The following is a 27,853-nucleotide window of genomic DNA, read 5'->3' on the forward strand; positions in this document are numbered from 1 at the left end:
CACTGGGGCGCAGAGGAGATTCCTCGGCACTGGGCAGGGACCCTGGGAGCCAGGGAGGGGTGACCGCAGGGGCGGGCCGGCCCGTTCCCCGGGGTCATCGAGAGCACCATGGAAATACGAGAGGAGGGGAGGTGACGGGACTCAGAACCCGAGCAGGCAGGATAGGTTACACAGAGGGGGTCGAGCATGCTTTCCTCCCCGGCCGAGGTGCCCCCTGTCTGCACATGAGCGGGGTGGGCAAGGGGAGCAACCTGGGTCCCAGCTGGGTCAGCTTTGGGGGCAGGGAAGGCCCCAGCGGACACTGGGCTGTCCCCCGACCTGGGGGCCCCTGAGGGGTTTAAGGTGGGAGTGAATCATCATCATCTTATGGGAGATGAGAAGGGCCCCTTGGGGGCTAGGCTGGGGGGCACCATTGACAGGGGACCCCCCCAACCCGGCTGGCAAGGGAGCTCCCTCTGGGGGTGATGGTACAATCTCAAGCCTGCCCTGCCACGGGGCACAAACCAAACCAGCCTGAAAGGGGAGCACTAGGACACCCCCTGCCAACGCCCACCCAAGGTACTGCCCCTGCCCCTGCAGATAATGCCCCACCCAGCGGCCCCTTGCAGCCAGCTGCCCCCTCCCCTAGCGGATGTAGACATCCCGCCCCCAGCCCTCCAAGTCGTTCTTGTTCCGGCTCATGGCCTCCTCCTCGCTGGGGCAGTAGCGGTCGCGCCCTTTGCTCCGGCCCCGCAGCTGCCGGTTGTGGTTCTGCTGGTCAGGCTCAGGCTCGTCCCAGGAGCCCTGGCGCTGGTGGTGGCGGCCCACACCCCGGGGGTAAAGGCTGGGGGTGCCTCCACGGGGCTCAGCCTCGGGCTCCTCGTAGGGGTCCGTCTCCATGTCCATGCACGAGTCGCCTGGCTCGGTGTAAGCCGAATCGCGGCTGCCCTGGGTCTCCGAGTCGAAGGTGTCCTGACGGGACAGGCCGCGGTTGGCCAGACGGGCGTGCTGCTGGCTTAGCCGCCCTTGGCCGCGGTTGACCGGCTCCCCTGGGTAGTCGTGAAGGCTGGCGCGCTCCCCCTCACGCATCTGCTCCCCATGCACTAGGTAAGGTCCCTGGTTAGGAGAAGCAGCGACACACCATGCAGGGGAGAAGACAAGGCAGAGTTAGTCTGGCCACTGGGGGCGACAATGGCGGTTTAGTACCGGTTAATACACACGTCCACGGTCAGCCTCCAGGCCCAGTCTGGGCAGCCAGGAGATGAAATTCTGGGGTCTCAGCCAGCCCAGAGGGTGGTGGAGGTTATTCCACATGAAAACACACACCCTGTAACACTCAGTCCATGGGACGGGTAGCTCAGCTCCAGTGCCAGGGCAGGACTGGGGGGCACTGGCAGAGCGGCGTATGGGAGCCCTGGGCTGGCACAGCAAGGGAAGGGCTGACTTCCCCGTCTGACCGCAGCAGGGCATGACTGGGAGCAGCTTCCCCCCAGGGTTCCAGGGAGCTGGGGAACCCCCTCCTGCACCTCAAGGGGAGCCAGACACACCCTCAGACAGCAGTCTGAGGGGCCAGGCAGGCCAGACCCCCAGGGCTGGGCACTGACGTGATGGGTCAGGGAGCCATGAACAGCCCTGTGAGCTCGGAGCCCTGGCAGACTGGGGCTGCCTGCAGGGAGGACCTGGGGTGCTTTGGGGGTGAAAGGGACTGGTGGCCCTAGCCAATTGGGCACTTTTGCTAGCAGCCAGGCCGGCCCGTGAGCAAAGATAAGTACAGCCCATAAGGCACCTTCTTGCCATGGGCTGGGAGGAGCTGGGGGAAGGATCTGAGGGGAGGAGATTGGAAAAGGAGCCCCGCCTCCTTGCGGGGTGAGGAAATTGCCAGGCGCTGCCTCACTAACAGCCCCCGTCTGCACCCGTGGGGGAGGCGCTGCAACAAGGCGTTAGCCAAGAGGACGTGGCAGCTGTGCTGGGGTTTGCAGCTCAGGTCTGGCTGCGATGGTGCTGCCCCTGGAGATGGCTAACGAGCCACTTCCCTGGCCAGCCGTCTCCACCCCACAACCCCTCCTGCACTCCAGAGCCCCATGCTCAGGCATCACCCAGCGGGGTCACGGGTAGAACTGGTAGGAGTGCCTGTAGCCCCGGATAGGGGGTCGATATAGCTCCCGGGTCCTTCTCCCCTCTCTAGTTCGAACTAGTTCCCGCGCCCCCTTTCTCCCAGGGGCCGATTTTTTCCACCCACGTGCAGAATAAATCTTTACAAGCACCGAGGCACAGACAAATGTGCACCCCCAACAGAAACAAAACACCGAGTTGCAGGCACCCTGCCAATCAGCTGGGAGACTCTGAAATCTCTCCTGAGCGGGTGCACAAGCGCCTGGCTAAGAGGGAACCCTGCTCCCCGGATGGGGCAGCCTTCGGGCAGCAGCTGGGAGGGGTCACCCAGGGGCGACGGTAGCATGGCACGCCCCGAGCAAGGCCTGTCTCCACACAGTGCAGCAGCTACAATGCTCGGGCAGTGCCGGGGCGGGGGGGACAGATCCTGCCGTTTTCTCCCCATGGGCGTGATGCCCCTAGCTCCTGTGCCTTAGAATGACGCTGGACAGGCAGACGGAGCCCCTCCTGCAGGGCACGGGGGGCGGCAGGGGCGGGGGACAGCAGCAGAAGGTGGGGGTAGGGGATCAGCTGGAGTTTCCAACAAACTTTCTTTCATCCATGTTCATAGAAGGTGCCACCTCCTCCTCTTACAGCTACAGCGCGTGCTCCTCCACCGGGGACTGGCCGCTCGGGCCCTGCTCCAGGCTGCCCTTCCCGCCCCAGAAGCCCAGGTTGCGCTTGAGGGAGGTGAGCACCTGTACCTGGAGGTTGGAGACGGGGGCGGGACTGGCGGCCAGGGCGGCGGTCGCCATGGTGCGGTTCAGGAGGGGATTGGGCGGGTTGCTGCTGGGAGGGTGCGTGGCCTTCCAATAGGCTTCCAGGTACTCGGCCAGGTGCTCACAGGCGTCTTCCAACTGGTTCTCGTCCAGGATGATGTCGAACATTTCCTGCAATGAGAGAGGGGCACAAGGTGACCCAGCAGCGGGTTGGGGGGCCAGGCCTTGCAAAAGCAGGGGGAGGAGCATCAGCCAAGCAGGGGAGGGGAAAGGGGCAGGGGGCGGGACCTCAGCCAAGCTGGGGGAATTGGGGGTTAAAACAGAGACTGGTAGATGGTCCAGCTAGCAGTGAGGGGCAGCTGAGTGGGCCATGGGGGGTACTAGCCAATCAGGGCAGCCTGTGGGGCAGACATTCGCTGGCTGCAGCAGGGAGTGACCTGGCCAGGCTGTGAGCATGGGGCAGGGCAGGAGGTGAGGCCCAACCTGCGGCAAGCGGAGGGGGCAGAGTCATGGGGCAGTTGTCTGGGAAGGGGAACAGGTGGGGGGCAGGCCGTGGGGCAGGCACTCACCGGAGGGCACTGGGCCAGCTTATCCGACGCCACCATCTGCACATTCAGGTGTTTGGCCTGGGACTTCCCCCGGGACTTCACCAGCCTCTGGAGCACCTGCAGCAGAGGGGTGAGTGCAAAGGGGGGTTCCTGGGGCAGCCCCGCTCTCTGCGCCTCTCCAGTCCCAAGGGACAGGCTGGGTGAGGTGGGGCTGACTCAGAGGTGTCATTGCTGCTCATCCCAGGGTCTGAGCCCAGAGCTCAGCTGGCAGAGCACCTCTGTCCTTTTGAGACGCTGGGATCCCCAATCCCTGGCTCTGCAAAAGCCCCTCACTCCTGACCTGCAGCCCCCTGCCACTCCACATCCCTGAGAGGACAAGGCTGAGACCCTACAACTCATTGCCCCTGTGAGCTAACCCTCCCCCTGCTCTGCTCTGCTCTGCTCTGCTCTGCTCAGGGGACAAACCAAAGCCCCTGAGAACATTTGGATCTGGGATAAGCTTGGTGAGGAGCTGGGGGACATACCCAACCCACGCCTACGGCCTCAGCAGAGCACACCCTCACCCTGCACTCCAGGGAAAAGAACAACAGAACAGCTCCTCTCCAGTCCCCACTGGGCTCCCAGCACCTGGGCAGCGAGGAGCCAGACCAGCGCTTCCCCTACTGCAGGGCCCAGGCCCCCACCTTGGGGGAGGTGATCTTAATGTAGACGATGATGGGGGCCAGCGAGGTCTTGGCCAGCTGGGCCGGGTGGTTGATGGTGTCAGCGTCCAGGGCCACCAGCTGCAGCGTACGGGCTAGCTCGAAAATCCGCTCGATCTCGCTCTGCACCTCCGCTGGGGGAGCAGAGAGACGGTGAGAGATGGGAACGGGCAGAGGCTGGACAGAGCAGGGGAGGAAAAAGCCAGGGACAGTAGGTTGTGGCGGACATGGCAGGGCAAAGGGAGGGGACAGCAACAGGGGAAGTGAGGCAATGGGGCAGACCCAGTGTGAAGCAGGGGGAGAGGCAGAGGGCACTGGGAGGGCAGCCGTGGGGGGAGCTGCAGGGTCGCTGCCCCAGAGGCAGGGAGAGCGCCCCTCAGCGCAGGCGACAGGAGGGTTTCTGCGTCTGTGCTGGGGACGTTTACACCCTGCTGCACAAAGGGCAGTGGCACTACTCTGGAGCTGCTGCCGGGCACGTGCCCCAGGTCTAACTCTACCCAGGGCTGGTGCACAGCCAGTACGGACCAGAGCCACCAGCACCGGGCAGGGCAGCAGCTGGGGGCACAGGAGGGTGGGGAAGGTGACTCACATCCCTTCATACCAAGGAGGGCACAAACCGAAACCCAGAACTCTGGGATAAGTGTCCAGAGCTCACCCTCAATCCCGAAGCCCCGTCAGGCCTTGCGTGGGATGGACCCATGGACGGGGACACCCACCCTGCCTACATCAGCCCCACAACCTGAGCAGCACCCAGCAATGGGGGCATCTGCCACCACGTTGCTGTGCCACCCTCTTGTGTCCCCTGCGGGAATGACTGTGTGTGCACACGGCAGTAGGCGCAGGCAGGGGGATATGTGGCCGGCCGTGGATCCCAGGGGGTTACGCAGCCTGGCAGGGAGCGGGCAGGGCTGGTGCCTGAGGGGTTAAATGTTACATACCCAAAACATCTGTACCAGGCGCAGGGGAGGAAAGAAGCAGCCCGGAGGGAAAGGAGAGAGGAGGGGAAAAGAAAGAAAAAGGGGGAAGGAAAAAAGAGGAGTGAATTGAACAGAACATCCCAGGAGTCAGCGTGTCAGGCCCCCCCCACAGCCAGGTCAGCAGCCGCAGCTCATACAAGCCATGTTAGTTGCCCCACTCTACACCAGCACCCAGGGGACACCCAACATGTTCTGCCCCTGCTGCATGGAAGGCCTCTCACCAGCCAGCAAGCACTGGGGTGGTGAGGTGTGGGGGGTGCTGCTTGCTGTGGCCAAGGATCCCAGCATGCCTCAGGGCAAGAGCGCCAAGAGCCATCTAATTTTTTCCACCAATGGGCAGAATAAATTTTGTCATGTGCACGACCTGCAGAAACACACACTGCCCATCAGCTGGGCACCACGACTCTCTCCTGGGCAGCTGTCCATGTGCTCAGCTTACAGGGAACACTGGCCACAACCCAGGGGCTCTTTCCATCTAGCACAGGCAAGCGAGAGCGAAGCCAGCCCTGCTCTGGAGCAGGCGAGGTGGGGAGCAAGGACCAGGCGGGCCCTTCCAGACAGGGTTAGGGGGACCACCCCGGCGCACGGATGGCATGCCAGGGCAAGGGAAGGTGGGATGCACGAAGGAAGGACCCAGCGGGTACAGCCCCAAGCCAGGCAGCTGGTCATGGGGAGTGTGGGCCAAACCCCCAAACCAGCCCAGCATAAGTGGGGCTGGGGTGTGGGAAAAGGTAAAATCCCCTGCAGCCCCCACCGGCCTCACCCAGGCTGGAGCGGGTGCTGGAGCGCTCGATGATGGTGTGCTTGCTGGGGTTGTTGAGCACGGAGCGCTTGGCCAGGGAGATGTCGGCCGTCACCCGCGTGATGGAGATCCTGGCAGGGAGGCAGAGAGAGAGCCTGAAGGGACGGGGGTACCGCTGGCCTTTGCCCTCGCCCTCAGCAGGCAGCCTGCCTCAGAGCACTGGGGACAGACATCAGGGCGTGAACCCCACACCGGGGGGAACAATCCTGTGCGGGCTGCTCCCCATTAGAAGGGGGCACATGGCAAGAGCGCCAGAGACCTGGGTTCTCTTTTAGACTCCTGCCACCAACTCTACCTTGTCTGGTCTCTCAGGAGCCTTAACTTCCCCACCCGCCCAAATGGGGGGCGGGAAGAATTCGCTCACGGCGCGCTCGGAGGCCCTCCGACAGGGAGCTGGGGCCACGCAGAGGTTAGTGTAGCTCAGAGGGAGCGTCCCGCAAAAGGCTGGAGGCAGAGCTGGCAACCGACATGCTGGCCTTGCTCCTGCACCCTAATGAGCCTGTCACTGTGGCATCCGGGCGCTTGCAAGAGGTGACTCCAGGAAACATGGCTTGTTAGTAAAACACCCTGTTTTCCTGGTGCCCCCAAAGGGCCTTGGCTCGGGGGCAGAGATGGGGGTAGGGGTGTGTCTGACCAGGCCCACGGCTTTGGTTTCCTGAGTTCACGGGGAGCACCATGGAGGCTCAAAGGGAGGCTCAGACCCTGCCACCCCCCACAGCCGGCTGCTGGCATGAGAGCCACCAACCGAGCCAGCACCCCTCGGGTGGGCAGTGCCTGTCCAGGGAGCTCCTGTACCTGCCGTCGAAACGATGCTTCAGGAAATCGAAGAGGGCCTTCTGCATCATGTCCGTCACCTGGGGAGAGAGGGAGAGGCTGGAGTCAGACGCGTGGGGCACAGGAAAGAGAGGAGTCAGGAGTCCCTGCATCCGTGTGTGTTGCATGGGAGGTGCAGGGCTTAGAGAGCAAGGATGGGGAGATGTAATTTCAGAGGGTGGATTCCATGGGCTCCTCCCAGCACAGTCCGTTGTATTTTGTCCCTGTCGGTGGAGAGCGCCTCGATACTCTCCGTGTGGAGCGAGACAGGGAGGATGTGTCCCAGAGGAGCTGGAGACAGGCAGGCGTGTGCAGACATGGAGGTGGAGTGGGGCAAGACACAGGGGTGGGGAGCCGAAAGGGAGGGGAAGACAGGCTGGCCGAGTGGATGCACGAACAGGCGGGTTCGCGGTGAAAGAGATCAAGGGGCATCTTCTCCCTGGGAAGCTGCTGAAAATCTCACCTCCCCAGCCTGGGCCCCAGCAGCACGCGCCCCAGCTCCACTACTCGAGCCCCTCCCCATGTCCCTGGCCCAGCCCCTGCCCCATAAGCCTGGCCCCCAAATCCCCAACCCAGCAGCGCAAGATTCGCCGTGGCCACCTCACCTCGTACCCCTTCAGAGACGGCCCCACCAGAATGATCGGCCGCATGGAGGGTACCACGTCATACGGCGGCACGTGCTCTGCCTGCCAGAAAGGGCAAAAGACACGGTGTGACGTGGGCCTGAGGCAGCGGCAGAGGGGAAAGTCCCTGCGACCAGGGGGCCTTGCTTGGGCCCAACCCCCATGGGGCACTAGAACACCCAGGTGCTCTGCAGTCTGGGAGGAAAGCTGGCATCTTCTCGGGCTCAGGCTACCCAGCTCTTGCTGCTGCCCCCTTGGCTTGGAAGCCGGGTGGCCGTGCGGGGAGGTTCCACCTTCCTGTTACCATGGCCCGGTCCAGGTGACAGCCCTGGGTGCTAGGCGAGGGGAGCTGGTGCCATGGGCACACCAGGCTGTTGGCTCTCACTGGAACACCAACCTGGCCCACCGGCACTGGTGGAGGAGAAGCCGAGTGAGGGAGAATCGTCAGGGGGCCCAGGCCCGCCCCGCACGTAACAGGCAGGTCACGTGATGCCCCTTGTACTCACCGATTTCTGCTTCTGCTTGGCTATGTCCAGTGATCACCATTAATGGGGTGGGGCAGGGGGCAGGCGAGAGAAGATAAACAAGGCATGCGTGTTATTGACAGGTCACGCCGGCAGACACGCAGCGGCACCAGGGAGGGGTCTGCACCCGTGGGGGTGGGAAACAGGAACGGGCAGGGGAGGCGAGGGGCTCTGGGGCCTGGCTCAGGCTGTAGAAGGAATCGGGGTAGGCAGCTATGGGTGGGGGGGTATCCCAGGTGCTACACAGCTACCCCCAGCCCTGGCTCTGCTCCCCACTTCACACCAGATCTGCCCTCTCCAACCCACGCGTGCTAGTGCTTGCAAACGGTTCCCTCCACCTTGTCCCAGGCTCTTGTCCCAGCCTTCCCTGCACTGGACCCTCCCCAACTGACCTCCAGCTCTGGAACCCCCCAGGGATCCCTGGTTAGGAACGCCCTAGAAGAGCCTGCAGCAGCCCCTGTCCAGGTACTGTAGTGTACCCCATGGGCTGCTCAGCAAGCAGCAGCCCAGCAAACTCATGGGGCACCCACCCCCAGGGGAGCAGGCCAGGACCTCATGGGAGACACCCGCCCCCCCAGCTCCTACTGGGGTAGAGTGGGATAGTGGTGATGGGGGTGTGCACTGGAAGGTTCCACTTCCATGCTTTATATTGGGGAGCATAACATTGGAACATTCCATTCCAATGCTTGGAGACCCGCTAGGACGTTCCACTCCCAAATTGCATGGGGGGGGGGGGAAGCAGTGGAATATTCCATTCCCATGCTTGGAGACCCGCTAGGATGTTCCACTCCCAAGTTGCAGGGGGGGGAAGCACTGGAACATTCCATTCCTATGCTTGGAGACTCACTAGAACATTCCACTCCCAAGTTGCATGGGGGGAAGCATTGGAATGTTCCATTCCCATGCTTGGAGACCCGCTAGAACGTTCCACTCCCAAGTTGCATGGGGGGAAGCATTGGAACATTTCATTCCTATGCTTGGAGACTCACTAGAACGTTCCACTCCCAAGTTCCATAGGGGGAAGCATTGGAACATTCCATTCCTATGCTTGGAGACCCGCTAGAACATTCCACTCCCAAGTTGCATGGGGGAGGCCAACACTGGAACATTTTATTCCCATGCTTTACATGGAGGAATGGTTTAGTACCTCAGATTTCACAGGGCATGAGGTGCTCCTGGAATGTTCCACTCCATGTTTCATGGGTAAGGAGCAGTGCAGGAACATTCCACTCCCAAGCCTTATATGGGGGGATGGAACCCCACCCCCCCCAGAATGTTCCACTTCTGGGTTTCACGGGGCAAGGCCGTGGACTGGCAAAAATGCTTTCAATTCACGGGCCATGTCTGTGATCACTGGAACATGCCATTCTCGTGCCTCATGTGTACATGTACGCATATGGGGGGCAGATGGGGGACACCCCATTGACTGCCCCCTTCCAGGCACTGCTGGAGGCAGGACTTCCTGATGTGATGTGGAACACCCCAAAAGTGCCCCAGCGGGGGACGTCCAGCCCCAGCTAGAGCTGCCCTGGTGCTTGTGAGGTGGTGCTCTTACCCCACAGCGTGCCCCACGGCGCTGGCCAAGGGCAGTGACCGAACGCCAACAGGACCACATCCAAGCCATGCCCCTCCCCGCAGCGCCCCAGCTCGCCAACCAGGTCAGTGAGCTCCACGCACAGGGTGAATCACAGGTATTAGCAGCAGGCGTGATTGAGGGTGTGGCAAGCGGGTGCAGAGCCCCACTCTGAGCCCCTTTACCTTCTTAAAGAAAGGGATGCGCTTGGCGTTGGAAGGGGAGGTGGTGACACTGCTGACGCTAGCCTTAGAGGACCGGGGATGCTCCAGGCCCTCAGCCTCCTCTGCCTCTAAGTCAAGGGCGTCTGGGTCATAAGCTAAATGAGTCATGTCCAGAGTACCTGGGGGCGCAGAACGAGGGGAGGGGGGTGCGGAACAGAACGAAAGAGGGAGGGGGGGAAGAAGAAGTAAAACGGAAAAAAGAAATAACTGAAAAGAACAAAAGAATGAAAAAATGCCCCAAAGGGGCGAGGAAAAAACGGACTGGCGAACAAAAGAGAAAGCTGAAAGGAAGGGGGAGACACCTGCAGCTTCCCTGCCGACGGGGTGGGGAGGAGGTCAGGGTGGGGGCAGAACCACCAGGCGCCACGCCTGCGAGGGCGACGGGGAGCCAGGAGCAGGCTCCCTCCGCGACCCATGGTGATGGGCATACGTGGGCATGTCCGGAGGATGCCTGTGCCCCGGTGGGCATCCTGGGGACACAGCTGCATATGTGCCCTTCTGCCTCTGCCCACCTGCTCATCACCACATAGGCATGACCCTCCATGTGCCTGCCAGCCTGTATGGTGGGCCCACACGTCCAGCCCAGTGCGAGAGCTCATCCACACGGCCGCAGAGGGGTGGTCCCCACCACTCCAGTGTCTCGGCCTTTGCAGGGGGCACGGAGATCTCAGAAATCCCAGAAGGCAGCTGGGCGCTTCCAGGCCGGCTCCCCTGCCTTCCTACCACCGGAGCACCACCTGCTTTCTGGGGCTTAGGGCCCACAGCTGAAGGGGGCAGAGACCTGGCATTTCAGCCCCTTGTTATCACCGAGGCCACAGCCAGACTCTCAGGGGTGCAGTGAGCTTTGCCAGCTGGGGGCCGTGTGCTGTCAAATGGCGAAGGGCGGGGGCGGTCTTACCGCTGGCAGGTGGGGTGGGTCTGCGGGTCCCAGTCACCACGTCCCCCAGGCTGGAGCTGGAGTTGTCCCCGGATTTGCTGTGCGGGGCAGAAGGGCGACAAGGGGTAAGTGCTTCGACTTCTCTGGGGCCGGAGGGGAAGGGGGCAGGGGGCCAGTCTGAGAAGGTGCAAAGGGACCCACCCCGGGAAATTCCAAGCAAGGGGGCAATGGGCTCCATGCCCAGATCCTGTGAGCTGGAATCACAGCACCAGGAACCGCAGCACAGGGCAATGCCACGTGCCCATCTCCCTCCGTATCGCCTGGTCCCCTCCCGCAGCCCGGATCAGAGCGCTGGGGCCAGAGTCCAGCACTCACTCAAGCACCCACTGATGTTCCAGATCACACCTAGGGCCCATCTATCCGGCTCCTCTCCCAGCTGCGTCAGGTCAGACTGCTGAGTCCATCAATTCCTGCACATTCTTCCTGACCCCTTTCCTGCCAGCACTCAGGTTCTGCCCTGAAGCATGGAGATGGAAAGTCCTTCGCATCCTCAGCAGGGGCAACAGCTGAGCCTGGAGCCGGGTCTCCCTGCCTGGCCCCTTACCACTGAGCAGCCCACTGGAAAGGCATTTGCTCATATGGTGACAGCTGGGCCTGCCTCAGTTACCCACAACCCACTGCCCTCCATCCCTGGACTAGCATGGGGCTTCCCTCTGACACCCCAGGCTCCAGGCTGCATGAAGATGTGGCCAAGAGCAGCATCCCCCCTCCCTCCTCTCAGCCCGGCAGCTCCACCTTGAGCTTAGGCGGTTTTGCCTCATCCTCTGCTCCTGCAGCATCCTCATGTTCTCCAGCTTGACGGGGCTGGGGATGAAGCCCACCTCGCAGCCCTCCTTCACCAGCCGCCCGATCCACCAGTCGTTGTTGTATTTCTGCAGCACCAAGAGAGAACTGAGACACAGCACAGAGCCCATCCCCCCTAGCACTGAGCCTGGGCCGCTCAATGGCCTGGAGGTGACACAGGCCCAAACCCCCACATCCATCCACTGAAAGCTGGGCTCTTGGGGTAGCCACCCCGCAGGGAGTCAGGAGCTGCCCAGCTAATTAGCCGAGCGCCCACAGCCGGCCGCGTGTATTTCTCCTGGTGGTGCACATGCATTCGTGTGCCTAACTCAATGTTTTCTGCACGTGGATGGAAAAAATTAGCGGAAACATTGCCACCGACATGGCACCACGCCCTGCTCCTCCTGCTGCCAGGGTCCCCAAAGCCCCTGCCTGGCCTAGCCCCGCACTACCCCTACCTCTTTGATATGCAGGAAGTCCTTGGGTTCGAAGGAAATGGCCAGGCCCTGTACTGGCACGTCATCATTGGGGGATGGGTTGTAGCCCACGTTCGTCCTCACAGCGAAGGCCACCGGCTTGGTCTGTTCGGGAGACGGATTAGCAGGGGAAAGGGAGGAGAGAGAAGCTGGAGGGCCCAGATCCCCCCCAGACAGAAGGCTGCGTTGCTCTGGCGTTTCAGAGGGCGCTGTTGCCTAGTGGCTGAAGAGACCAGCCAGGAAGGGGTTAAGCAATCTGGGGACCAATTCTGGCCCCCTCGATCCAGACAGGTGGAACATTTCCCTCCCCTTCCCTTAGGGATCAAGGGGTCCCTCCCCCAAGGGACGGAGTAGACCCCTCAAAGGCTGCAGGTCTGGGTGGCTCTGTGTGAGGCCTGCCACCAGGAGTGGGTTAGTACAAGGGTGGGTGGGAGTCCCTGCTCCAGCCTCCACCCCTAGAGTAAACTCCCCACGGGGCAGCCAGGCAGGGCAGGAGCCCACCCCAGCCCAGCTCAGAGGGTGCAAATGCAGGACATCACATAGGGATTGGGTGTGTGTCGCGAACAGCTACTGCTGCTGAGAAAATATCCAGCTCTAACTCCAGGTATCCTCCATCAGTCCTAAACTCACTTCCCGTTTTGAATTCCAACCATTCAGCAGTGTTGTCTGAAAGGGGCCAGGTATCGAAATCAGGGGCAGCTCCTGGTACCGCTGCCACATCCCCAGCTCCTTCTTCACAACTTACAATGTGGGGAGTCCCCTGGGCCCTGTTCTGTTACATGGTACAATTCCCCCAGCTCTCTGGCTGGCTGCACAACCTTCGTTCCGTCCTTCACCCAGCCCCATCCAGCAGCTGCAACACCATCGGGCGCCCCTCAACACTGCATATTACTGCCCAGTCAGGAGCCCTAGGACAGGCCTGGGCCAATCCCTCATCATCTGTTGCCCTCCACCCACTCTGGGACAACACCGTCACCATCCAGTCCAGAGGTGGGTCCTTTACTAGGGGTCCCCGTGACTGAGCAGATGCCTGTACCTGATCTGGGGTAAAAGCAGAAACCTCAGCAATGGTTTGCCGGGTTTGCCTCAGCTGTTGTGCGTTCTTTGGGTCAGGTTCTGCTCTTGTTACCAGCCTGGGGCTAACTGGAGCCACAGGATTGAGAGGATGTGACCGCGTAAGGCTTTTTCAGGGGCACAGACCCTGCGTGCCCACAGGGCATTACGCCCTGAGCCCTAGGAACTGGTGCGGGTGTGTCCCTGAGCGTGGAAGGGACACAGAGATTTGTGGGGGTAACAAGGGGTCCACCAGCAGCAGGAGGGAGGTGGAGCTGAATGGCTGGCTCGGGACTTGGGCTATGGAGCCCAACTTGTGGAGGCTGGGTCAGAGCCGGGCCAGGTCGGCAGTGAAGAGAGAGGTGCCGCCGTGGGAAGGATGGGGCTGAGAGGGGCGAGAACCGGTCTAGGGTCTTAGCTAGGGCCTTGTCCCCAGCCCTGGCCTGGCCCTGCACACACCGAGCTGCCCTGGCACGAGCGGCCAGCCCCCACACCTCCTAACGGGCCTCACGCGCCCGCTGCTTGGAGTGCTGGCCCAAGACTCCTGCGAGTCCACGGCACCTCAGGGGAGCAGGAGAGACGGGGCCTCCTTAGCCAAGGGCAGCGGGACTGTACAGCTGGCCAGCGCTTCCCACGGCCCCTCAGCTGCTTGGGAAGCAGGGCCTGGGGCAGGGCTGGCAGCTCCTGTCTTCCCAAGGAGGCTGGCGGGGGGGTCAAGGGAGAGGCATGTGCTTGGGCAGCTGCAGTGGGGAAGAGCAGAGGTGAGGGGACACCCAAGTTCACAGAGGACCAAGCAGGCCCATTGGGAAGATGCCTGTTCACGGCACAGAGGGGAAACTGAGGCACCAGGAGGCGAGAGGCGCCCAAGGTCAGGCAGCGGATAGAGCCTGGGAGGAGTCCTGACGCCCCACAACAACTGGCGCTAACCACTAGTCCACCCTCCCCTTCCCCAGCGCCAGCAGGCAGCCAGCCCCAAGCCACGTAATGGACGGGCTGGGACACCGCCAGACGGGACAATGCCAGTCCGCAGTCTCCTGGCACCGACACTCTCCCGAGCCCAGCCCGGGTCGATGAGACATTTCATCAAGATTAGCCAAATGAATTAGCTGACGGTGGCCCCTGGGCTGCAGGATTTATGGCTGGCTCTGGGCCTGGGGCCAGCTGCAGCGAGGGCCGTGAGCGTGCTGGGCCGGGAAGCCAGGGTACCGCAGCTCCCCCCTGCAGAGTGGGGCTCTTTGGGGCTGGGCGCAAGTCAGGGCTGAGAGCAATTCGACCTGCTCGATCGCAGGAAGGAAAGGCTGCCCAGGACGCCGGGGGACTGACAGAACAACCCCCCCACGCCCCCTACCTTGGCCTTCTCCAGCTGCGCCAAGGCCTGGCGCTCGGCCTCCTTGCGCAGCGCCTCGCGATCCTCCTCCAGAGACACGTCTGAGTCCGAGGGGCGGCTGGTGTAGGAATCGGCAGAGCCCTGCGGGAGCAGAGAGCGCACCGGCTTCGGAGGGGCTCAGTGGAGGAGGGACGCTGGAGCCACTCCCTGAACCAGCCCTTTCAGAGCGGTGGGAGATGCCTGGGGAGGGGGTGTCTCCTGCCTCCCCCTGCTGCAGTGCTCTGGCACGGATTTCCCTGAAACCACAGGGACAGGAGCTGGCCGGGCAGCCTGGAGTTGGACCCCTGCGCTGGAGGCAGCTGGTTTGGGCATCTGGCTGAAGTAATGATCTCATTGATGATGCACCCATCACCGTGGCCTCTGGGCGCTTCAGAAACAAACCCACCAGGCACAGCCCACCCTGGGCTGCAGCCACAGCTCCCCTAGCACATGGCAAAACCTGGGTGGTGGGAGCTAGAGACAAATTCCTCAGCCACCTTCCACCTACAGGGTCTGTGGGGCAGGAGGGCAGTAGGACCCTGTGGGCTCTGCCAGCTCTGGAGGGGAGCAGGGTCCCAGGGGATGGCTAAAATGCAGGTGCCAGGACTCCTGGGTTCCATCCTCAGCCCTGCCACTGACTGTCTGGGCCTTGGTTCCCTCCGGTGCAGCGAGGGTTAAGCCAAGTGGCAGGGAACGAGGTGCAGCTGTTCTCACGGCTCTGGGATGGAACGCGATAGCAGGGACGGATCAGGGCAGCAGCAGGCAGGGTGGATGGCATCAGACCCCACGAAAGCACCAGCACTGGCAAGAGAAACTGGCTGATGGGGGGAGGCCTAGAAACAGACAATCCCTCTGGGGCGGGGAGCCTGGAAACACCCATCCTGTTGGGAAGCAGTCTGTCAACAAGATGAAAGGGATCAGGAGAAGCAAGGATTAGGGTAGCAAGTGAGATCCAGCAACCACATGGAGCCAGGCTGGGAGCTCTTTCTTGCTCCCTTCTGCTGAACTGCGCCCCCCCCCATGGGGCAGGAGGGGAGGGGCTGAGGAATGTAGAGAGAGCTGGGCTGGCGTGAGGGATCCTTGCAAATTCTGAGGCTCCCAAGAAGCCCCAGTTGCATCCTCCAAAGGGTTAATGCCCTGGCCTGGCTGTCATCCCCATGGCCTACTGGCAAAGCCATGCAAGTGCTCTGCAAACCGCCCCCCCCACACACCATGCCTTGGCTCTGGAGGTCCCAATGCTGGAGGGGAAACTGAGGCACCGAGCTGTGCCATGAACACGGGATGGAGGAAGTGAAGAGCCCCCAAGGGATGGGAGGCACTTGTCCTTTGCAGAGGCCCCTGCATTCTGGTGGCTGCTCCGCAGCAGTCGGGAAGGCTCTGCACTCGGCTGCTCCAGACCGAAACCAAACCTGCTGCTTTCCCCAGAACTCCAGACACAGAATCACCCCATTCTCAGGCCAACCAGAGGGGGCGCTCCAGGGCCCCCCCCTTCAACCATGCCAGCCTCCTCTCAGGGCCGTTCTGGGTCCCCAGCACTCAATCAAACACCAATTCTTCCTCCAAGGAGCCCCCCAGCCCCGAGGAGACAATCTGGCCAGGGCGGACAGCCTGTGTTGAGTGGGGATGGATGGATCTTTACAAGCCCGGGCTGACAGCTGAGAGTGGAGATGATTTGGCCGGATGTGGGTGGGGGACCGACTCCCCATCTCCCCACAAAGACATGCAGCCCCCCCCCATCTCCCCGTCTTTCGGCCCCCCCCTCCGGCGAAGCAGCCCTGGAGCAGGGCTCGCCCAGACAGATGTGCACTCACCTCCTCTGAGTCGTCCAGCCAATACAGATACATCCTGGCCGCGAGCCGGGGGGCAGCCTGGCTGGGAAGGGGCCCCCCCGTGAGAGGGCCGATGGGCTTGGGGAGCTGAGACGGGCAGGTGAGGAGGGGGAGCCGCCACCCAGCTGTGCTGAACCTCAAGGGCTTTGGAGGTGGGAATCGGCCCCCCAGGGTGGCAGGCACTGGGGCTGAGCTCCCAGACGTACCATCTGCCGGCCCTGGGCTGGTGGAGGAAATGTTCCTCGGTTTCCCTGCCTCCGACTTGAACAGAGACACGAGCAGGCAGGAGTTGGGAAGAGCCAGGAGCCGATGACGTGGGGCTGGGACAGGATTGGCTCAGCCACCCAGCGAGCGAGAGTTGTGTATGAGTGGAGCCGGCATGTGGCCCAGCCGGGACGTGTGCGGGGGATCGCTGCTGGCTGTTTAAGAACAAGGACGCTGTTTGGAAGCCCTGCAGAGCAGGGGATTGCAGGGCCCGGTGGGAGGGATTTCTGGGCACCTGAGGGGTCAGCAGGCCCTGCTGTGCTGGGGTGTGCCATGAGCCAAGTCGCCAAGCCCTGGCCGGGCCAACCCGGTGCACATGGAGCCAAGATGACTGGAAATGGGGATCCAGCCAGCTCCCGACCTGCTGCTCCGGCCCCTCAGCCCAGAGCATTCGAGCCCCTGCCTGTTGGCTAACGAACGGCAAGGGGTGGGTCGGGTCCCAGTGGGGGAAACTGAGGCAGAGGCGGCGCCACAGGGTCAGATTTCCAAGCGCTCGTCCCAACAGAAAATCCCACCTCCTTGTGGGCGCCACAAGCTGAAAACTCAGGTCCACAAGTCCGACCCCTCCTTTTCCAGCGCCCAGCCCCCGCAAACCGCCCCACCGCTCCTCACCGACACACCAGTTCCCTGCGCTTTGACTCCAGAGTCCTCTTAGGTTTGTGGTCTGCAGCCCGCCCCCCCCATTCTCCCCTCCGGTGCCTTGGCTCTGGAGGTCCCAATGTCAGTGGGGAAACTGAGGCACCGAGCTGCGCCATGAACATGGGGGCTCTTCACCTCCTCCGTCCCCTAAGGGATGGGAGACACCTGTCTCCCACCCCCACTGCCTAAAAACCAACCCCGCAAAGGGGAACCGCCCCCTCCCAGCTGGGTACCACAGAGGAAAAGCTAAGTCAGCACAATTGCAGGGCTGGGGGCGTGTTTCAGGGAGATACCAACAGCACAAGCTTTGCAAGCTCCCTGTGTGCCGTGCCACCCCACTGCCATGCAGCCACCTGGGCACGGAACAAGGCAGCGGCTTAACAGAGCTCAGCAACAGACAGCCAAGAAGGGAGTCTGAACCCCCTGCTTGGTCAGGACCTGGTTTAACATCAGCACAGATGGCGCCGTGACCAGCAGAGAGCCCTCTCGGGCCGCCCAGGGACGTGGGACAGCCTGCCCTTTCCCAAGCCCCTGTGCCTCTCAGTCCCTAATACCCCCGTTAACCAGTTCGCAGCCTGCCGCCCGCATGCCCCCCAAGCCATGGGGTGTTCTGCTACTGCCCCACCCAGAGCCTCAGCCCCCCAGATGTATTCAGGGGCAGGAAGAAAATTCCCCCCCAGATGTCTCACTCTGTACTGAGATCATGGCTGGACGCAAACGCGGAGGGGAGGGCAGAGGGCGGCATGGGGGGGAGTTATGGGGAATTCCGGGGGGGAGGCTTGGGGGTGAGAAAGCTGCAGGGGTGGGGGCAGTGTGAGCTGAGATGGGGGGCTCTGAACAGAGTGAGGAGGAAGCAGGGGGGGGAGGAGGTTGTGGGGAGCGTGGCAGAAGCAGGGGGCAGGGAAGGAGGGGTTGTGGAGGGCACAAGGACTGGCCTGGGGACCCCCATGGCTGGGACTTGCTGGATGCTGCATAGATGGCACCATCCCCGGGGGTCCCGAAGGGAAGGGGTGAAGGGCAGCCAGCCTGCTGGAGAGCACCAGAGTGGGGGGGTAGGAGGGGGGCCCTGCCCCCGGAAAGAGGTGTCAGAGGGTGGGGGGACGCTCACCACGGCGGGCTGCTGCCCTTTGCTGGGCGACTCCATGCTGCTGGTGCTTGCTGGGCCTGGGCGCAAGTGGGCCGTGGGGGCGGCTGGGCTGGGCTGCTGGGGCTCAGGTTTCACCAACAGTGCAACGTTCGCAACCTGCCAGGGTATATTTAGCCCGGTGCAGGGGGCGGGCGAGGGGGCTGGCCTGAGCCAAGGGTCAGCCACAGGGGTGGGCTCGGCATGGGGGTGGGCCACCTTGGCACAGACTCGCTGCTCACGAGAGGTCTTGGAGGACCGGGGAGAACTGAAAACAGCCAGGCACCCACTCTTCTGCCGATGTCCCTCAGGCTTTGCTATCCCAGGCCCCTCACTCCCAACCCGCTGCCCCCCGTGAGCCCACCCCTCCCACAGACCCCTGCCAGCAGCTCTGGGGCACTGCTCCGTTCCACGGGCACACGGGGAGAGGGGTGCAGGGCACGCCTCTTGCGGGGGGAGCTGCCAAGTGCTAAAGACCCTCCAGACCCCCACTGGCCCCCGTTCAGCACTGAGCAGGGGCCCTGAGGCTCTTCTCTGACCCAGCCCAAAATGGAGACCCAGTGTTTTTGGGACACCTCCTCCAAACCCCGATAAAGTCAGTCTCCAACCCCCCAAAAAGTCAGCATCTCCCTCCCAACCCAGCTCCCTGCCCATCTCCTGCTCCCTGGCTGTTCAGCTGAAGCAGCCCCCAGCCCATAAGGTGAGCTGTATGTCACTCCCCTGCTGTGCCATCTGGGTCTCAAATTCCCAGGATCCTGCCTCAATGCCCCCAGCTGCAACACCTGGGCACCCTGGCCAGTGATCCCTGTCAGCTGAGCTCTTGGGTGGCTGCTCAGGAGAGATTCAGGTGCTGTCCAGCTGATTACCAGAGCACCCACAGCCAGCAGCCTGTGTTTCTACGGGTGGTGCACATCCACACATGTCGCAGTGCACACAACAAAATTTATCCTGCACATGGACAGAAAAGTAACAGAGAGGGAAGCCGTGCTAGTCTATATGCTATCAAAACAAAAAGCAGTCAAGCAGCACTTTAAAGACCAGCAAAATAGTTTATTAGGTGAGCTTTCGTGGGACAGACCCACTTCTTCAGACCATAGCCAGACCAGAACACACTCAATATTTAAGGCACAGAGAACCAAAAACAGTAAGCAAGGAGGACAAATCAGAAAAAGATAATCAAGGTGAGCAAATAAGAGAGTGGAGGGGTGGCGGGGGGAGGTCAAGAATTAGATTAAGCCAAGTATGCAGACGAGCCCCTATAGTGACTCAGAAAGTTCTGATTATCTTTTTCTGATTTGTCCTCCTTGCTTACTGTTTTTGGTTCTCTGCGCCTTAAATATTGAGTCTGTTCTGGTCTGGCTATGGTCTGAAGAAGTGGGTCTGTCCCACGAAAGCTCAGCTAATAAACTATTTTGCTAGTCTTTAAAGTGCTGCTTGACTGCTTTTTGTTTTGATATGGACAGGAAAAAATCAGTGGGAACCTTGGTCCTGGCTCCCTGACAGCGGCCTGAAGAGACCTCAGCCTGGAGAGGGGAGAAGGTGGGTTTGCAGAACACTGCTCTGTACCTCTATTCACAGCCCACACCAGCAAAGGGCAGCGCAGCGTGCGGTGGGGCTGCCCAAGAGACATACACACACTCACCTGGAGGAGAGTGGGGACCCTCCTCCCTCAAATTAACATGTCTGAGAAATCAGACTAGAATGACCCGGCCACCAACTCCCAGAAAACAAAAGTGCTCCCGCCAAACTTTTGTATCGTGATGTGGGATTTTTCCATCCATGCGTGGAATAATTTTTATGCACCAAGGCATACGCGGCTGTGCACCACCAGGAGAAACAAACTCTCGGCTGCGGGTGCTCTGCAAATCAGCTAGACAATATTGGAATGCCTCCTGACCAGCTGCACAAGCACAAGCTTACAGGGAGCGCTGCTGATCCCTAGAGCCCACCCCAGGCCTCTGCTGTGCCTGCACTTACTTCCCACCCTCCCTACAAAGCGTAAGCTGGCAGGGGGGAATCCCACTTCCCCATGCTTTGGGGAACCCATAAGATACCACCCTCCTCCCCTGCTCTGCAGCCAAACCTCAGCTGAGCCAGCTTCCTCCTTGGAGTGAAAGGCTCAGCTACGCCCCCCGAACACCCCATCACCTCCCCATGCTTACTAGCCCCCTACTGCCATGCTCTCTGCCAGGGGTCCAAGCCCCGCAGGGAGCCCCACAGCCACCAGGGGGTTCTCCCTCCTCGCTGGGCTGGGCTTGTAAGAGCTCCACCGGGGTGCCCCCCTCCTGCTGCATGTTACCATCTGTGAGCCCACACTGCCCTCTGCTGGGCCAGGCTGGGAAGGCCTCTCCCAAGGGACCTGCACCCCCAGGACCCCAAGACTCAGGAATCAGGCAGAGCTTTGATCCGCCAGCTCTCCATAAGCACGCAGCCCTGGACTGGCCTCCCTGGCCAGGTGATAACATACCACCTGGGGCTATTTCTCCAAAGCAGGTCCAAGCCCTGAACCAGCAGAGGCCTCTAGCTCCAGCCCATTGTTCTTCCAGACCTGTCCTTCAACATCCATCCCCCGCCACCCTTGCAACCCCCCTGCTCACCCCACCCGTCTAGTTGAGGGCCCTTCCGGAGCCTGTGAAGGAACCCAGGGTGCAGGGGGAAGGATCCAGCTAGCCCAGGGGTGTGTCCAGTGTTCCCTCTAAGCTGAGCACTCGGGCAGCCACCCGGGAGAGATTCAGGTGCCGCCCAGCTGATGAGCAGCGCGCCCGCAGCCGGCAGCCTGTGCTTCTATGGGTGGTGCACCTCCGCACGTGCCTGGTGCACAGAACATTTATTCTGGATGGAAAACATTACAGGGAACAATTCATGTCCCCCAGATCCCCAGCAGCCTCATTGTCACCCCAGGGGAAAGCAGGGCAGCCCTGACTTGGATGCCCAGCGTACTGGCCAGGAAACAACCAGGCCTGGAGTCTGGCCTAGGGCACCTCTCCAGCTGCCTTCTCCCTCTCCCTCTGGAGGGTAGGAATACAAGGAAGCTGGCCCTTTAAATCCTCTCTCTGCATGGGGGCCTGGCTCCAGGAACCTTCTCCACAGTAACTGCGACCTCCAGCATCTTCCCATACCATCGGCATGGGAACCATTCACACTCCCCCCCAAGGGGCAGCTCCTAAGACTCCTCCCTCCAGCTGTTTACACCCTTGCCCTTCACCCACGGGGTGGAGGGGCTGGAGAGAATTAAGCTGCACCCACCCCAGGTCACACTTTCAGGGACCACCCCCCATCCTGTGTAGGAATCAATCCAGGCAATAACATCGCCCAGCCCTGGGGGTTATGACCCCACACCCCTCCTGAGATCATGCCCCATAGGCAGCACCACTGACTGCCCCGCCACAGGCCAAACTGGGGATCGGGGGGTGCCAAGGCCATCACCCCCTTCACTCCCGCAACCGGCGCGTCAGCTGCTGGGGCTCCCAGGGGGCTGCCCAGACGCAGCTGCTGGGTTCTAGGCAGGGGGGCACCCGCTGAGCTGGCCACCCCGTCTTCCCTCTCACGACCTGGCCCCCGAGGGCTGATCCTGCCCCAAACCGTCCATCTCGCGGGGACTCAGCTGTTTCATTATTCAATGTCTATTCTAGCGCCCCCCGCCCCACAGTTGCCATGGAGACCATGCTGTTTCCCAGCTCCAAGGAGCCATTTCTGGGCTGTTCGATGGGGGTGGGGGGGCACAGAGTGATGGCGGAGAGGAGGGGAGGTGACGGGAAAGGAACAGTGCGCGATCTACCCAGCCATCAGCTCCAGCCCCACAGCTGCTACCATGCTGATGGAGAGGCAGCCCTGCCCCACTTGCCCCGGAGGGAGAGCGGCCCTGGTCCAATCCCGGACGCTGCCGGCTGGGGGCTGGAGTTGCGTGGGGAGCTGCTGGCCACGCCAGCCCTGGTCTCCCCAGCAGGGGGCGCTGTACAGCTCGGGGCAGCAGCCCTGTCTGTGTGGGGAGCTCCTGGCCACGCCAGCCTTGGTTTGCTGTGGGGATCGGGGCGGGAGCGCCGGCTCTGTCTGGAATAGACGGGAGCAGCAGCAGGAAGGGAGGGATGGGAAAAGCAGTGGAGGAGCCATAGTATCGCTTTGCTGCACAGCAGAGAGAGAGCACGTTAATCCCTCCTCTACTCTGACCCTGCCAGCTGCAGCCAGCCCGCCAGCCCTGCCCCCAGGCGATCACACCCTGCCACCCCACCCTGCTTTAAAGGTGTGCCTGGCCTGTGCTGGCTGCATCCCTGGCCAGGAAGCAGTTACGGCCAGGCTGTTGCCATGAGCACCTTACAGCTTACATCTGCCCCAGGGTGAAAACAGATCCCAGCCCTCTCACAAGCTTTCCCACTTCCTGGGCAGGCAGCTTTGGGGGCTCCTTCCAGAGACAAACCAGGCACTCACATGCCACTTCTGCCCTTAAAGAGACGCAGTGGATTAAACCAAATGGAAGATTTCGCAGCATGGGGGGAAATGGATTCTCTGCCCTGACGCATTAAATTTCTATGTGCACTGCCAGCCTAGAGAGAGAGGTGCTGGTTTGGTCTCCATGCTGCTAAGGGTCAGACACATCCTTTGCTCTCTCCCACAGGCACTTGACATTGGTTCTTTCTTGTTGCTCTCCTCTCTCCACAGTTGCATTAGACAGAACGGGGCCAGCTGCAGCCCTGGGCAGATGGAAGTGGAACAGCACAGCAAGCTGGGAGCACAAACACTGTGTCTCCAAGCAGGGAACAAACCCTGGATCCTCAGCACTGAGCCCTCAAGACCCTGCTGCACAAGGTACAGAGCAAGCAGGAGGCTGTTACAGCAACTGGGGCTAGCCACAAGGGGGCGACAGACCCACCTGCTGTACCAGAGGGGTAGCCCTGTTAGTCTGTATCTGCAAAAACAAGGAGAAATCCTCTGGAACCTTACAGATTAACGGATGTATTGGAGCATCAGCTTTCATGGGCAAAGACGTATCTAACAAAGCGGGTCTTTGCCCATGAAAGCTCATGCTCCAAAAAATCTGTTAGTCTCTAAGGTGCTGCAAGACTTCTTGTTGACTCTGTTGTATTAGCTCTACTTCCGCTACTACCATCACCCCCACCCCAAGAACCAATGGTGCAAAACAAGTTAAATCCCATGTCTCATGGAGAAGGAGCCCCATGGGCTCCGTCTCCCCTTCCCAAACATGGGAAGCTGAAGCTGTGCAAGCTCCCCACCCCTGTTGTCCTTACCTGTCTGACAAAACTGTTCGAAGTTGTGTCCGAGGAGGTGCTGCCATCAGAGCGTTTGAATCTGCTCTTCCGCTTGCTGTATTTGCCCTAGGGGAGGAGAGGGACAGACGGATTAACGAGCACGCAGGAGCTTACAGACTGGCAGGAGCAGATACTTGCATGGTGTACCACAAACCTGCAGAGCTCCCTGCTGCAAGATGCTGCCAAGGCTCACGGAGGCATTACCCTGACATCTGCTTTCCCTTGCCTTTCATCAGGGAATTTCAAAGTACTTTACAAACACAGATGACTCAAACTTCATTCCTCTCCCTCCCCGGGAAGCCCCATTGTATAGCTGGGGTAAACCAAGGCACAAAAAGACAAATGCTTTACTCCTGGCCACACAGTAAGTCAATGGGACAACAGAGATCAGACCCCAGGAGTTTTGTCTAATTGAGCCTATAAACTCGACCAGACCACACTGACATCCATATGGCTCAGAACAAAATGAGCTGCCAGAACGCAGATGACAATCAGAGGTCCCTGTTAGCTGAGTGCTTGGGCGGCTGCCCAGCACAGATTCAGGCACTGCCCAGCTGATTAACAGAGCGCCCACAGCCGGCAGCCTGTGTTTCCCCTGCTGGTGCACGTCCCCACTACTTGGGTGCACGTAACAACATTTATTTCATCCAGGGATGGAAAACATTAGAAGGAACCCTGATAACAACCCTCATGCTTCAGGGTGTTGGATGATCAGCTCCTAAGGCCAGGAAGGAATCTCTCCCGCCGCCGGGGAACATATCACACCATGAAGAGGCTGCCTTCCCCTGTGGCTGGAGACGGGAGTAGTGGGAGCAGACAGATCCCGAACTAAACACTCCGCTGCCCGGAGAGGGTCTACTCCACTGTGAAAATCCTGACAAGCAAGCTTGGATCACAGACCCCTTAGGTCCATCTCCACACCCACCTGGGCCTGGCCTGGCTGGGGGGAGGCTACTGAGTCCCCCCCCAACAGAGCCAGTGACACTCAGGAGTCCCTGGCACTCCCACAGAGCACAGCACAGGGGGAAGAGCTGGAGGGAGGGGTCATTCCATGGCTCTCATCTGCCAGGGAAGCAGCTGGCTCAGAACGCTGCACGGTCACTTGATGCGGGTGCCAATCAATATGGAGCTCCCGGGCTTGCACAGCCTTGCTGGGTTCCCAACCAATCTGGCACTTCAGCCAGCCCCTAATCACCAGGGCAGCTAATTGCAACGCTTGGCCACGTCACCCCACCCCGAAGGAAACAGGGAGACATGCACCACGAATGGCACTGAGCTGGGTGGGCCTTTATTCCGGCAGAGGCCAGCGCTGCCTCCCCCTCCCTGGCGCTCTGGTTGTGGGTAGCCACCGATCAGGTGGCACATGCTAGGGGAGGGGTCGGCGGCTCAGTCCTCGGGTAGCAGAAGGGGAAACCAAAGTACAGAAGAGGGCAGTGGCTAGACCCCTGGTGGGGGATCATGCCTGGCAGCAGCTGTACTGCACTGTGCTGCCTGGCATGGTGGTGCCCCTGCCCACCTGCCCCCGTGGGCATGGCAGGGCTGGGGCCCAGCTCTGGACGGAGGTACCAGAGGAGAAGGGAACCGAACTCTGTTCTCCAGTGGGAGCCAGAGAGCTCCCCCTCTCCACCGCCAATCCATTTCTCCTGTGCGCAGCTAACTGAGCACAGGAGGTAATAGTGGGGCACCGTCTGTGTGCATCTGGGGGGGGGCGCGGCTGTCATACCCACTGGGCCTAGCCATGGTGAGGGGGAGCAGGGGCCTGGGATTAAAGCAGCCTGGCTGGCTATCGTGCAGAGGGGGAGAGGGAAACTGATTGGATTTGCAGCCAGTCTGTGCTCCTGTCCCTCCCTTCCGGCTCCACAACCAGAGAGGGGACAGCATGGGCCCCAGAGATCACCCTGCTGCTGCCCAGAGCCGGCCCTTCTACACCAGGCCTGGGATGGGATCCACAGGCTAAGCCCTGGAAGAGGTTCCAGTCCCAGCCACACGGCCCCGCCAGGGGAGGCCCCACGCTGCCCAAGAGGTGGATGGGGTGCGGCTGGGATCCCTCCACCACGTGCGACAAGGGCTGTCTATACCCTCCACGCCCCTACCTCTGTGCAACAAGCTGTGCACGCACGTGCATCCACCCCTTCGTGCAAGGGAGCTGTGTACACCCCCCCTCCTCCATGCCACAGCGGTGTGCGCACACGCATGCCCCTACTTCTGCGCAACGCACGGCGTACACACACGTGCTATACACACGCCCGTCTCCACGCAATTAGCGCTTCCAACAGAGCCGGTTTACTACACGCACGCCAAAGCCCTCCCTAGTGGCACAGCCCCGCCCCTCCGCTTCTCCCCGAGGTGCGCAGGCTCCGAGGCGCTCTGCTCACGCCCACACAGGCCCCAGCAGCCGTGCAAATGCATTCACACAGGGAGCACGCTAGCACACCTGCTGCCACTGAGTCATCCCATGACCTAGCGAGCAGCTCCTCCTCCAACACAGCCTGGCAAGTGCCGGCTGGAGGCAAAGCCTTAGAAGGGGCTGTCAGCTGGGAGCTTACGCCCAGCCAGAGCTCCTGCACCCTGGCCTACAGCGCCTTCTCCTGGGGGAGGCTGGGGATGGCACGGCCGAGCTTTCCACTTCATCCCACTGCCAGCGGGCAGCCAGATCCCTCCGCTGCTGTCCTGGTGGGCCCGATCCTGCTGCCCTGCACCCCCATGGGGACAGGGTGATCCCAGCACTGGCACGTCAGTCCTTCACCAGCTGGCTCCTTGCAAAGCCCCCGGCGCACGGGAGGCCTTTCTGCACGGGGTGAGCGGTTGGGGCGTGCTGGGGCAGGTCTCGGAATGAGCCAGGCACATCTCAGAGGGACAGCTGGGACCAGTTGCTGTCCAGCCCATAGGCCCGTGGCCCCCGAGCAGGGCAGGAGATGGTATTTTTAGGATTCTTCCCCACCCCCCTGGTTCCAGTCAGGGACCATCCATCAGTCACAGGCACTCCAACCTCCACGGGTGGCTTGGGTCCCCTGCCCCAGAAGAGGCTGGTGCAGGGCTGAATTTCTAACCAAATAGTTTTTTACATTCCCAAGGGCCACAGCAAGTCCAGTGGTGCTAGGACTCTGCACTGCCCAGCCTAGCAGGGCCAGGGCTCAGCCCTGGCCCATATTAAGTGCTTGGTTAGTGGCTCTGCAGGTGTGGAAGGGTTCACGGAACCATGGCCTATGGTGGAGGACGGGTCTGTTTCCCAGCCCACAGCGGATCAGAGCAGTGGGTCCAACCAGGCATTGGTATCCTTCTCCCTTTCCACCCCTGTCAACCAGTGACTGGTAGCCCCACTAGACTACATCAGAGCAATGGCCCATCCATGCTGGTATCCTGTGTTTCCTCTCGCTTTTTCCATCCATAAGTGGAATAAATTTTATTACGTGCACTCAGGCCTCTGTGGCTGTGCACCACCAATAGAAACACCTGCTGCAGGCGCTCTGCAAACCAGCTGGGTGGTACCTGAATCTCTCCTGGGCGGACACCCGCGCGCTCAGCTTACAGGGAACATTGCTGATCAACCCGGCTTCTGCTCCAGGGTCTGGGAGCAGCGATGCCTAGAACCCCAGGGCCTGTTTCCAGCAGCAGCAATGTGCCCCTTCTCCCCGGGGTGCTGACGGGCGGGGAGTGGTGATACCTCACCAGCTTTAGCAAAATTACCCTGGGTGCTCCAAAGTTTCCAGAAGCAACACCCAGAGCACCAGGGACTGAGCCAGCCCCCCTCACCCTTCCGGGGGATGACCCCGTGTCCCAGCGGGGGACCTCGGGGTGACACAGCACACGAGCCCTGGATGGCGACCAGACCCCAGGTGCCCCTGCTCCTCCCACAAGACCCCCCCTTTCCAGCTCTGGGGGAGCCCCCGCCGGCCCCCTTGACACCAGCCATTGCAGAGTTGGGGGGTCGCCTCTCCGGTGACCTCTGGGCGGCCAGTCCTACAGATGTGGGGCGTGGCGCGGGGGGGGGACCCCGCTTTGCCTGGCTGGGGGAGGACGAGCCCGGGGCGGGGGGGGGAGGCTCTGTGCTCAGGCTGACACCCAGCCAGGGCGGGGCTGCCAGGCTGAGATTCCTCCCCGGGGCAGCCCCTCTGTAGCCCCCCACCCCGGGCACCCACCCGCGCCCCGAGGCTCGGTCCGGCCCGGCGGAGGCCAGCGAGGCCCCGGCCGGCTCGGGTCCGGTCCGGTCCGGTCCCCCCCGCCCCAGCGGCGGCGCATCGGCTGGGCCCCCCGGACCCACCTGCAGGCCGGGGTTGTCGAACACGTCCATCTGGATCTCCTGGGCCGAGCTGCGGGGTGTCCGGGCCATGCCGCCCTCCCGCACCATGGAGCTCGTGTCCCGAGCCAGCCCCGGCAGAGGAGGAGCCCGGGGGCGGCCCGGCCCCTCCCGGCGGCCACACAATGCGCAGGCAGGCGGGGGAGGGGGCTCGCCGGGGAGGGGTGTGGTCCGAGCGCCCCCTCCCT

The 27,853-nt window shown here is 61.7% G+C and overlaps 1 protein-coding gene across 6 annotated transcripts; it reads right to left on the bottom strand.

The window, feature by feature from the left end:
• Positions 1-607: 607 nt before the first annotated feature.
• On the bottom strand, positions 608-27,850 carry CACNB1 (calcium voltage-gated channel auxiliary subunit beta 1). Of its 6 annotated transcripts, none has more exons than XM_074979353.1 (14): positions 27,630-27,850; positions 23,348-23,434; positions 14,232-14,351; positions 11,813-11,935; positions 11,307-11,443; positions 10,533-10,609; positions 7,820-7,839; positions 7,296-7,376; positions 6,673-6,731; positions 5,839-5,948; positions 4,081-4,232; positions 3,419-3,514; positions 2,835-3,020; positions 608-1,095 (listed from the first exon to the last, which is right to left on the bottom strand). In XM_074979353.1, exons 1-14 carry the CDS (start codon positions 27,714-27,716, stop codon positions 625-627), a joined length of 1,806 nt encoding a protein of 601 aa, XP_074835454.1. In that variant the 5' UTR covers positions 27,717-27,850; the 3' UTR covers positions 608-624. The 6 variants fall into 6 exon arrangements, with proteins under 6 accessions (XP_074835454.1, XP_074835452.1, XP_074835453.1 ...); XM_074979351.1 differs by lacking the exon at positions 7,820-7,839 and adding an exon at positions 9,596-9,753; XM_074979352.1 differs by lacking the exons at positions 7,820-7,839; positions 23,348-23,434; positions 27,630-27,850 and adding exons at positions 9,596-9,753; positions 18,090-18,180.
• Between the last annotated feature and the right edge of the window lie 3 nt (positions 27,851-27,853).

The sequence above is a fragment of the Carettochelys insculpta genome, chromosome 28, assembly GCF_033958435.1.
Source record: "Carettochelys insculpta isolate YL-2023 chromosome 28, ASM3395843v1, whole genome shotgun sequence".
Lineage (NCBI taxonomy): Eukaryota > Metazoa > Chordata > Testudines > Carettochelyidae > Carettochelys > Carettochelys insculpta.

What these genes read in the sequence shown, in the direction of transcription:
- CACNB1 (XM_074979351.1), bottom strand. Translation starts at nt 27,716, where the DNA reads ATGGTGCGGGAGGGCGGCATGGCCCGGACACCCCGCAGCTCGGCCCAG. An exon ending in TCGACAACCCCGGCCTGCAG is followed by an intron (nt 23,435 to 27,629) that starts GTGGGTCCGGGG and finishes CTCCTCCCCTAG; the next exon opens with GGCAAATACAGCAAGCGGAA. An exon ending in CAAAACCGCCTAAGCTCAAG is followed by an intron (nt 10,610 to 11,306) that starts GTGGAGCTGCCG and finishes TGCCCCGCACAG; the next exon opens with CAAATCCGGGGACAACTCCA.